Consider the following 11,494-nt stretch of genomic DNA (forward strand, 5'->3'; position numbering starts at 1 on the left):
TGATTTTCATGTTTTACCTGCAAAATAAACAAGTGAAGTGGATTACAGAATTTCTTCCTGAAATGCTGTGGAGGAAAAGTCTCAGCAAAGAAGAGATTTGTCCAACAGCAGTTGGTAAGAAAAGATATTATTGCTGCTCCTGTTACTGTTTTAAAGTGACTGTGATTGTACTGAAAAAACAAACAAACAAACAAACAAAAAAAACAACAACAATGCCAGCATTGTCATCCGCTCAGTGGGATGGCTGAAAGATTATTAAGCTTATTAGAGTATTAATTCATGTTATTCCTGATACTGAAATACTAAACATTTGAAGCAAGTTTTCAGTTGTTTTAAGGACCAAAATGCATCTCATATTTTCAAGGTAAAAGACCATTTTCACATAAAATCTAAACGTCATAGCATCCATAAGCTATATGTGATTGTAATGTAGCTGAAAGGTCACGGGAACACAGTGGTCATTTGTGGGTATGATCTTATTTTTAGGGATGTGGCACACTGGCCCGCTATGACCTTCTATGAGTCTTGGCATTGCTGTTACAGTGTATCTGTTTCACGGCGGCGGTGGCAAACTTCTTGGACGGATTCATTCAGTGCCGTTCCAAGACACTGGGAGTATATTCGCAAAACATGGCAAAATCAAAGTCCAGGGCCATTCAACTTACAGCTCAAGTTATGTGCGGGTGTAAAATGAAGAAACACGTCCCTGCAACTTATTAGACACGCTGACCAAGTTCTTAGGATGTCCGGTTTGTTTCGCCACTCCCCCCCCTCTTCCCCGGTCTGAATGGAACATCCTGAAAGCAGTTTGGCAGTTGGACGAGTAGCTACTGACAACATCGCAGGGGGCAACTGCACTTCTTCAGTTTCTAGACCGCAGGCAGCCCGGGAGCGGAGGTTAGGACATACAAACGGGCGACGCACGCCGTCCTAAATTTAATCCGTCGTCATTTTCTTGCAGAATAGCAATGTTCATTTTGATTTTTTTCCAGTTTGCTTTGAGGCAAGACTAAAACGCGACTTGAAGGAACTTAGCGGGTGTTTTTTTTTTTGGGAATGCTTCCTCAGTCTGCCAGTGAAGGTACGTTTGTCTAGCTGGAGTGAGACGGATGTGATTTAACTTTGCTTTTACTTAACGTTTTTTTTTTCTCTCATTGCTTAATTTCACAAGAAACGGAGAAGCTGAAGCCACAGTTGAGAAAACATAAATCTGTAACTATAGGGAGATATTTTTTGTTAATAAAGGCAAAAACTAGGTGGATGTTTTTGATCATTATTTATTTAGGCTGTTTTTGTAGCATTTGATCTGTACTTAATGACCAACAGTCTCCACTTTTAAGCTCTGAATTTTCAAGCATTACTGAGAGGTTCGTATAGATATACAGGGAATTGATATTGATTAGATTAGTTAACAAAAAATACCTCAATTTCCACAGTGACTTTCTGTCACATCTTTGTTGGCCTGCACACATAAATAAGATACTTTCAATAAATAAATACAAAAAAAATATCTGTCGCCATTCTTCATCTTCACAACCTCTTAGTCTGTGATTGCAGCATTGATTAATTGTTTCATGCACTGAACTTAAAACTGCATTGCTTTAAGCCTTACAATACTTTTTAAATGGCCTCATGCATGGGCTTGGGGCTGCCTCTTATATGAAAAGTAAAGTAAAAAAAAAATAAATTTCAGTCTCTTCTCTGACTTGTAGAGCAGAGAGTGACATTCCTATCTGTCAGTTTACATCTGAAGACATGTTGTACTGGACTCTGCCTGACTGGAAAGTACTGCTGCTGACTGTACTGCTGTGGGACCGCGTCTGTGCCTTGGGACTGAAACCCACGAGATGGCCACTGTATTCCCAAAAGCCTCTGCTCCTCGCTTGGAATGCCCCGACTGAGGACTGTGCCCCGCGGCATGGTATTCACTTTCAGCTGGACCATTTCCAAATTGTGGCCTCACCCAATGAGGGATTTGTCAGACAGAACCTCACCATCTTCTATAAGGACCGCCTAGGCTTGTACCCCTACTTTGAGCCAGATGAAACGGCGGTGAACAGGGGGCTGCCACAGTTGGCCAGTCTCACGCAGCACCTGGAGAAGATGCAGGACGGCGTGCAGAAGTATATACAGGAACGAGGGGCCAAGGGTCTGGCAGTTATTGACTGGGAAGAGTGGCGCCCACTCTGGATACGTAACTGGAAACCCAAAGATGTTTACCGCAAACATTCTCAGGCCTTGGTGTGTCAGAAGAACCCAACATGGCCTCTAGAGCAGGTGAGAAAAGTGGCCCAGCAGGAGTTTGAGATGTCTGCCAGGAAGTTCATGCTGGAGACCCTGAAGCATGCCAAGAACCTGAGGCCTAACCAGCTTTGGGGTTTCTACCTCTTCCCTGACTGCTACAATCATGACTACAGGCTGACCCTGGAGAACTACACAGGCCGCTGTCCTGATGTGGAGGTGGCCCGCAATGAGCGGCTGAAATGGCTGTGGACCGAGAGCACAGCTCTCTTCCCCTCCATCTACATGGGCACTGTGCTGCGCAACTCAGCTTCCGGTCGCCAGTTTGTCCGGAACCGAGTGAAGGAAGGGATGCGTTTGGCTTCATCGGGCGATGGGTTGGCGCGTCCTGTCTTTGTGTACACCAGGCCCACCTATGCCAACTCCCTGGAACAGCTGACAGAGGTGACACTTAACTTCAGAAACACTTCCAGCCCTGATTTTCCTTTCCCTTCCTGAAGTGTTCTTTTCCCTGCTTTTTCTTTGCCATTCGGGTGAAGATTAAAATGACTAATGTGTTGCTGTGCAGTGGCAGTCATGTATGATAACGAGCATTTTGGAAGCAGGGGATACAAACTATTTTGTTCCCAGATTAACTCTCAGTCACGTCGTAGCTCTAACACTCTCTCTTCTTCCCTCTGATCAGTACTTGCTATAACTTTCCCTTATCTGCAGACACAGTTGTTTCCTGTTTTGGTAGTGCACAGACACTCCAATACCTCTCATTTGGGCAGGATGGGTGTTGGTCAAGTTAAAAAACTCACTAACACCCTATAGACTGTTTCCTTATGGGAGAATGAACAGATAAGAGCTGCTGCTGTGCTTCACACACAGTAGCTTATGCCCCACTAACATTTTGACCCAGTTATAGTGATACTCAGCAGTGTATTTTTCCTGTGCTTGGCCTGTGAGTGCTAGAAATGCAAAAGATGAAATGCGATAGGGTTTGAGTGCTGTATGGTCCTTTACAGACTGACCTTGTCTCCACCATCGGGGAGAGCGTGGCTTTGGGGGCAGCAGGAATCATCATGTGGGGAGATGCAGCTTATGCAAGCAGCAAAGTAAGTGTCCATGTGCTAATTATGAAACAAAAATGTTAATCACACAAATTACAAATTTGACCACAAACAGGATGTTTTGACCTGCCGCTCTTGCCTGTCATGTGTGCGGTCATTTGACAACTGGCAATTACTCCTCAGGGCTCGTAAGTGGCTTGAGTCACATGGACATATTCAGACACACAGGAGATATTTGTTGATAATTCTAGGTACTATATACGGATATATACTGGACTACAGTGTTATTTACTGGAATCACTTATTTTCTTGAAACTCAAGATGCATTTTGTTGGTTAAAACTTTAAATCAAGTGTATTGTAACAGAGTAAGTTTATTTAGTGGTACCACTGCCCTCACATAAGGAAGGGAGAATCTGATCTAATTCTTCCATCACAGAATATCATACATGCATAAAGTTGTTGTGTTTTTGTTTTTTTGTTTTTTTTTTTAAGTATTTTACACCTCCCGCAGGTTTGGTGTGAAAGGCCAACAGTGCAGACTTAACTTTTTGTCATTTTCTCTCCAGAACAGCTGCGCCAGTCTGGAAAAATATCTGAGGACCTCGCTGAGTCAATACCTCCTCAACGTCTCCACGGCAGCAGAGCTGTGCAGCCAGACCTTGTGTGGTTCTCACGGCCGCTGTCTACGCAAAGATCCAGACAGCAACGTTTATTTGCATCTGAACCCGCTCACCCACAGTATCAGTCAGGGAGGTGAGCTGACAGTTACCGGCGAGCTCAGTGAAGCAGAGAAGAAGAGATTTCAAACAGAGTTTCGGTGCCAGTGCTACAGTGGCAGCGAAGGAGAGAGCTGCGTTCAAACAAGGGTGCCATCTCAAGCCACTATTCTGTCGGCACTGCAGTGTGCGACCGTAGTGATCATCTCTCTGCTCCTCTGTTAATACACCATAAATACTGTAGACATAGCTGCATTTAACATATCTAAATACAAGCGCACACTAACTGACAAGTTTTAAGGAATGAGGAGTGTCATTTCTTTGTCTTTTAATTGCTGTAAATGGATGACACAAAGTGAAATTTTCTAAGAAGCACAAATGAAATGCAAAGTTATATTTGTTTAAAACTTTTAATCTTTTTTTTTTTTTTAAACAGTGCAGGGCTTGATGGAAATGACCTTGTTTACATTTTGCTCACAATTTCCTCTCAGTAACTGTTTCCCAAGGTGTCAAATTCCATGTTTGTCATAGAGAGGATGTTTTCTGAGGGAAATCTGATGAATGAGTTGATGTTTTTCAGTAGATGTGTGGTGAAAGTGGAATTGATGCACTTAAATCTGGTCATAGCGCATTATATCTGAAGTGCCTTTTTTCAACATGACTTCTCTCTGACATCTGATGTTTTTATGGAGGCAGTTAAAGTGTTATTATTTATTTGAATGTATTTTTAGTTGTTTTGTATGATATTTTGTTATTTTGATGTCCAAATCATGACTACTATCTGAAAATACTACATTGCTCAAGTCATACTCAAAATAACCATTCTGTATTTCAGCAGCTATTTTACAACCAAAGCACAATGTAAAAAGCAAATTTCTGCCACTTTGTGTGTTTCACAGTTTCACTTGTATCACTGCCTCTCTCTCTGCTGTTCTCACATTTGAGTTTTGTCGACATAAATAAACTTATTTGACAAGGTCCTTGTGTAATCTTGTAGGATTTAAAGAACATGAGAGAGAATGGAAGAGATAACAAAAAACAAAAAAAACATTTTGGGTTTTTTTTTAGACAACACAGGTATGGCTTTGCTGGTTGGAGTCAATTGAAAAAGCCTCAGGAGGAAAACATGTCATCACAGGCCACTATGGGGAAGTAAAGCCAGCTGGTCCTCAGGGAGGGACACATCTTGCAGGCTGCTGCCTCACACCCCCTCCCCATGTAATTGTAGGGTGCTGTTAAGCCAAGAGTTATTTTTACTGCCTTTAAGAGTTTAGCAAGACATACATTTAAATTTAGAGGAGGAAAAGTTCATTATGGCTTGCTTGACCACCATTTAGAGTGGAACTATATAGCCTTTCCAGGTCAGGTCTCTACACTGTTTATCTTCAGTTACATTAAATAAATTTTATTGAGTTAAACTCAAAAGTGTTCAGGACAGACTGAATGATTGGGTAATGAGATAACTTGCCTGCCTGTGACTTTAAATCTGCTTCTTAAAAATGACCTGCATGTCTCTTGCGATTGGTTGTTAGAGAGTCTGTGAATGCTTTTGATTGGCTTCCAGAAAACCATTGCTGACTTGTGATTGGTTGATAGAAATCCCAGAGGGCACTTCTGTTTTTGTTCATTCCAGTTTTTGTGCATGCGTCATTCAGATCATGAGACTGGCTCTTGCATTTCCCTGTACGTCCAAACCACAAAGTTCAAACCAAATTCCAGTTGTTAAATAGGTAAGTTACTGTTTGTTACTGTTTTTACTTTATCTCACAATAAATGACACTGTAGTCTATTACTTTGCTCTCACATAGCTCCAATACAGCAGCATTTCTGGAAATCTGGTAAGTTATGCAGAATTAATAGACAAAGAAAAGAGCATGGGCCTATTTAGTCAAAAGCTGAATTTCCTAGTGCTGAAAAATTGAAGAAAGTTGAAAAAGTTTGAGACGTTGAGACTCCAGTTGTTTAACAACAGTTTGTTTGAAGATAACTTTGCAATATCCTCTCAAAATTTCAAGAGAAAGTTCAGTGATTTTAGCAGTCTTATCTTTTCCTTCTTTGCAGACATGAGTTCCTTTCATCCTGGGGTGCTGCTTTTCTTAAAACTGATCAGTCTTGTTTCAAGCCTGCAGTTTGGAACATCATCGTTTTCCCAGGTGCCTTTCCTCACTGTGTGGAACGCCCCCACTGCCGACTGTCTGTCTCAATATGACGTGGACCTTGACTTGGGCATGTTCGGTATTGTCCATAACCAGAATGAAACCTTTATAGGTGAAAACATAACCATCTTTTACGCTGAAAAGCTTGGTCTGTATCCCAGGTACTCCAGCCAAGGAGTGTCTCTCAATGGTGGGGTGCCACAGAACGGCAATCTTACCGAACACCTCAGAGTGGCCTCTGAAGATATCCACACCTTTATCCCTGACCTGGATTTCCAGGGACTGGCTGTGGTGGACTGGGAGAGCTGGAGACCTATATGGGAAAGAAACTGGGATAGTATGCAGGTGTACTGGAAGGTGTCAAAAGAACAAGTTAGGTCCAGGCATCCAGACTGGAGCAGTGCGCAGGTAGAGGCTGCAGCACGGCTGGAGTTTGAGCAAGCTGGGAGGAAATTCATGGAGGAAACACTGAAACTGGGGCGTAAGGAAAGACCAAATGGACTGTGGGGTTACTATGGTTTTCCCAACTGTTACAACTACTACAGAGATAAAATCTCAAACTACACAGGGGAGTGTCCGGATGTGGAGATTAAGAGGAACAACGAGCTGTTGTGGTTATGGAACGTCTCCTCTGCTCTTTATCCTGAAATCTACCTCAGCCTGGACCTGCGAGGCCTTGGCAAAGAAGTCCTCCTCTACACTCACTACCGCATCCTGGAGGCCAGGAGAGTAGGAGCTCAATCAGCGCTGCCCGTGTTCCCGTATGCTCGCATTGTTTACACACACACGTTAGATTTCCTCACTCAGGCAAGTAGCGGATATTTTAACTCCATCCACTTTTGGTGTTGTCACAATTTGGTCTGAATGTTGTTTTTGTCCTCCTGCAGGAGCACCTGGTCTACACGATTGGAGAGAGTGCTGCATTAGGATCTGCAGGGGTAGTGCTTTGGGGTGACCATGCCTTCTCAAAATCTGAGGTAGAATAACTTACCTGTTACCATGTATTTCATTCAAACACTGGAACCATACTCACAGTATGCTTCAGTGCTATTTTGTGTTTATGGTGTCTTATATTTCTGTTGTAAAGAAATCCATCAAGAGTATTTTGAGAAGACGGTTTTCAAGAGATGATGGTGATGCTATGTTTATTTTTTTACCTTCGTGTCCATGGTGATTTATAAGTCACAAGACTGAATAATGGGCTATAAATAAGAAAACTAGAAGCTACATCAGACACCACCCTGATGAACGCAACACAACCAAAAGAGTGTTGCACAAACATAAAGCTTGGTGTGCTGGAGAAGAGTTGTGCAATGTGTTTTAAGTTGGATAGACCTGAACTGAAGCTCACCCTGGCCTCACTGTTTGTGCATTCTTAATGTTAAAAAAAGCTTGAGAACAGCAACCTGATTGCTTTTAGTGAACTTTATTGTACCAATGTGTTTAGGAGATTTACTTCCTTCTACAGAGTTCTTAGGAAACGCCTTAAATTGCTAAATTGTTACTTTCCAGTTCTTCGTTCCTCTTTTAGAAAATGTTCTTATTAGATCAAATCTGGTGTTATTCTGCATCTCTTTCATTGTCAGCAAATCCCATGAAAAGACAAAAACCTTCTGGAGCATTCCTGTTTGTTTCTTCCCTACTTTTAGGCAACTTGTAAGGCTATCAAATCCTACATTGACAACACTCTGGGTCCTTACCTGGTGAATGTAACAGCTGCGGCCACCCTCTGCAGCCAGGCCTTGTGTTCCTCTAAGGGAAGGTGCCAGAGGAAAAACCTGAACTCAAGAGCCTACCTCCACCTCGATCCTGCCGTGTGGAAGGTGGTGTCTGAGAAGAGACCAGGGGGGTGGCACAAGTATACAGTGTTAGGACAGATGAAAACGCACAAGATGACGCTCATGAAATCTGAGTTTCAGTGCAACTGTTACCGTGGGTGGGCTGGTGAGAGCTGCTCTGAACCCACTGAGGGATAAAAGACTTAACTCGATGGAGTTAATTTAAAAAAGAAGAAAAAAAGAACTGAACTTCAGGTGAAAGAGTTCCTGTGATCTCCTTTGAATGGAAAATTCCAAACCTTTGATGATTGTGCTTTCTTAAGTAATCATGTTTGTAATTCACTTAATTTGTATGGGAGATAATGATGAAGTTTTTTTTTAGTAAATAGTCCTGTATCACTGTATGCAGACTCATATTTACTTTCCAGTTATGTGTTATATTAAATGAAGAACATTTTCTTTAATAGGAAATCTTTTACATTTCAGTTCAAGAAATCAGTCTTAAAGCCATACAATGCAGGATTTGTTGGTTTCTGTTTGCAAACTCATTCAGTTGTGCAGCAAGTGAGAAACAGTTGACTGTTGAGTCTCTTTACGAGCTGAGACTCAACAGACAGCTATCTTTCTCCAGGGTTGCTGACCCTGCTGTCCTGAATACAGAAGATGATAAAAAAAAGTAAAATAATACAGACAGAGGGCAGCTTCTCCAGAGTCTCCACTGATGATTAAGGGAAATTATTTTTGTCTCTGCATGATTAAAAAAAAGAGATCTTTAAACTGTCGATAAAATTACAAAGTCATTATTTAATCATAATTATTCTTATTATTCAAAGTGCAGAGAAATTTACAGTTACATTTGGCTTAAAATACTTTCATACTTTGACTGAAGTAAAATTTTGAATGCACTTATGAGGTGGTAATTCTAACATGTGGAATTACTAAGATAGGAATGCTTGTTCCACAACTGCCTGGAGGGGCTCTGCTGAAGTAACATTACAGTATATTGTTACTTTCAGTTAGTTTGGTACTGCTAAACGCCACTCATCCATAACTTGACATGCTGGTGCTTTCATTTGAAATATTTGTGTGAAGGTTTCTGACCAGCAGGTGGCGCTGTGGGACAGCTAACAAGGGGAAGGACATCAAGGTCAGAGCTTTAGGTGCTAGCAACCACTTGACTAACTGTACAGGGAAATGACATATTTGACTTAGTATGTCAGATTCTGATAACTTTGTACCCCAACTCAGCTGTAGCTGATGTGTTCGTATACAACTATAAACTATAAGACAACCAAAGAGCGTAAGGTGACCTTTATTGACTTTAGTTACAAGTGGTGTGTGCAATGCTGTCTTATCTGATAGCCACTGCTCCTTCAAACTGGTGTCGCCCATAGTAATTTGGCTCCTCTGTCCCCTGGGGATTGACAGACTAGAAGAACAGGCTCCCACAAGACCCTGCTGTTTCCTACTTCCAGCTTTATCATTACTGGGTGGATTGTGAGCAACTGAGGAGGAGCTTTTTGAAAGCTGCGGAAAGACAGCTACAGCCTGTGTGCAGTTTGAAAATAATTTGGGTCTTTGAAGTCGACTGTGCAGTTTCTTGAACCAGGCAAACTGCTCAGTTGGCTTTCAAAGACCTACCCTACAATACCACCTTGCATGTTGTTGATTAATAATGACAGGAAAAACACACAACAAGGTTCTCCTACTGATTGACATTCAGTGCTGCTGGCAGCTTTAATTATTATTATTTTCTCCACCATGGCAGTCTAAATCCCAATCCCTCTGTCCAAATACGACGGAGACGGAATTATAACAATGCTGTGTTGTTTTTAAGAAGCTCAGGTCTATTAAAGTTTTGTTTTGTTTATTTAAAAAAACAGTATTAAAAAAATCATATCCCAAATGTGGCGTTGTACTTTTCCACCCATGCTTGCAAATTTAGACCATGCACATTTAAATGAAAAGCTTGCCCTTGACATTTCACAACAGTTTGAAACCTCAGATGTATTATTTGTTATAACACAGTGATTTTGACACTTTACAAGCACTTATTTAAATGGTATCATAAACTTTCAATGCCATAAGTGACTGTACACGAGCAGAGCCCATCATGATCTGTTTATCTAGTTTGAGCAGTCCTTCCTCTTCCTCCTCCATCCTCTGTCAGGTCTGGCAGGCCCTCTATTTCTCTATCCTCTCATCTCTGCATTTCTTCATTTTGGCGTCTCGCTCTGTCACCCCTCCATGGTCACGTCTCCCTTTTCGATGCTGCTCAGTCTGGAGATTGTCTCGCTTGCTCTTGCTTTAATAACTGTTTTGTCACGCTCTGTGTCTTTGTCCTTCAGAGGAGTCGACTCTGATCAGGTTTCTTAAAGACCTGATGCACATGTGTTTGCATGATTTATGCGCATGTATGTCACCAAAGCCAGAGTGGTGTCCTCTGATCAGGCTGTTACATGCAGGACAGTTTGGGAAATACACTTATTTGTTTTCTTGTTGAGAGACAGATACTGAGATCAATTCCTCTCTTTTATCTGTACACTAAATATGAAGCTACAACGGGCAGGGGGTTAGCTTAGCTTAGCACAAAGACTGGAAACATCTAGTCTGGCTCTGTAGTGAGTAGTTATTATTGTAGTGAGATGTTATTATTGAGCCACAAAGTCGACAGAGTTTAGGGCGAATGGACAGCTCATCAGTCAACATTGGTTTTTAACCACGATCTACATGGTCTTTGCCCAACTGTAACCAAGTGATTATTACTGTAACCATGATGATAAAGGACCCTTAACATAAGGAAATTATCAAGTAGTACCACGAACTTTCCCTAATCCCAACCAAGTGGTTTTTGTGCCCAAAGCTAAAGAAACCTCATCCAAGAAAATTGTCCTTTTTTAAAAAACACAGTGATGTTCACTCAAAAGTGTCATCAAATCAGAAAACACTAAAAATGCGTCCTGTGGAGAGCATGAACTAATATGGAGGCCCTTTGCACAGATTAAACAACAAACAAGATAAAATGTGTTAATGAGCTTTAGAGGCCCTAGTAAGTGATTTGTTTTATCGTTGGACAAAACCAGAACTAAGGCTCTACTGTAAAGGAACTGTTATCTACTATATCCTTTAATAAAAACAGACAAGAATGTTCAGCTTTTTACTGTAACAAGTACCCTTTGAATGTGCTGGAATCATATTCTACCATTTCACACTAAAAGCAACTGATTGTGACTGAGTGGGCTATAAAGGGGCCCCTGAATCACCTTTTTATCACATCTCCATGTAAGTAAATGAAATCAAAGCAGGGAGACACGAAATGAAGTGCCAGAAAGATAAAGTGTGAGGGAGGTCACGGCGTTCCATTTCTTATGAGATGGACCTCTTTTATGGCCGCAGTTTTATTTGTCAACTGGCAGAATCACTGCCACTAGCAGTCGGATCGCATCCTGCAGCCGTGTGTCACATGGCTCACAGTGATCAATGTATTCGCACATACATCAGTGTAAAGGAAAAGATCGTAGGGACGTACAGCAACATATGTCCGTG

The 11,494-nt window shown here is 41.6% G+C and overlaps 2 protein-coding genes across 2 annotated transcripts; both read left to right on the top strand.

Moving 5' to 3' along the window:
* The first annotated feature begins 797 nt into the window (after positions 1-797).
* hyal2a (hyaluronidase 2a) lies at positions 798-4,992 on the top strand. The gene is made up of 4 exons (XM_046383433.1): positions 798-1,081; positions 1,713-2,685; positions 3,252-3,341; positions 3,865-4,992. The coding sequence occupies exons 2-4, from the start codon at positions 1,756-1,758 to the stop codon at positions 4,237-4,239; spliced, it is 1,395 nt and encodes a 464-aa protein (XP_046239389.1). The 5' UTR covers positions 798-1,081; positions 1,713-1,755; the 3' UTR covers positions 4,240-4,992.
* Positions 4,993-5,609: 617 nt separating this feature from the next.
* On the top strand, positions 5,610-8,352 carry hyal1 (hyaluronidase 1). Its single transcript, XM_046383434.1, has 4 exons — positions 5,610-5,744; positions 6,076-6,977; positions 7,058-7,147; positions 7,820-8,352. The coding sequence occupies exons 2-4, from the start codon at positions 6,078-6,080 to the stop codon at positions 8,144-8,146; spliced, it is 1,317 nt and encodes a 438-aa protein (XP_046239390.1). The 5' UTR covers positions 5,610-5,744; positions 6,076-6,077; the 3' UTR covers positions 8,147-8,352.
* The last annotated feature ends 3,142 nt before the right edge of the window (positions 8,353-11,494 follow it).

The sequence above is a fragment of the Scatophagus argus genome, chromosome 3 (assembly GCF_020382885.2).
Source record: "Scatophagus argus isolate fScaArg1 chromosome 3, fScaArg1.pri, whole genome shotgun sequence".
Classification (NCBI taxonomy): Eukaryota; Metazoa; Chordata; class Actinopteri; family Scatophagidae; genus Scatophagus; species Scatophagus argus.

Bases quoted from the DNA above. Each gene is read 5' to 3' on its own strand.
- hyal2a (XM_046383433.1), top strand. From the start codon at position 1,756: ATGTTGTACTGGACTCTGCCTGACTGGAAAGTACTGCTGCTGACTGTA. The intron at 2,686-3,251 runs GTGACACTTAAC...GGTCCTTTACAG, and splicing joins CCCTGGAACAGCTGACAGAG to ACTGACCTTGTCTCCACCAT. The intron at 3,342-3,864 runs GTAAGTGTCCAT...TTTTCTCTCCAG, and splicing joins CAGCTTATGCAAGCAGCAAA to AACAGCTGCGCCAGTCTGGA.
- hyal1 (XM_046383434.1), top strand. From the start codon at position 6,078: ATGAGTTCCTTTCATCCTGGGGTGCTGCTTTTCTTAAAACTGATCAGT. The intron at 6,978-7,057 runs GCAAGTAGCGGA...GTCCTCCTGCAG, and splicing joins CGTTAGATTTCCTCACTCAG to GAGCACCTGGTCTACACGAT. The intron at 7,148-7,819 runs GTAGAATAACTT...CCCTACTTTTAG, and splicing joins ATGCCTTCTCAAAATCTGAG to GCAACTTGTAAGGCTATCAA.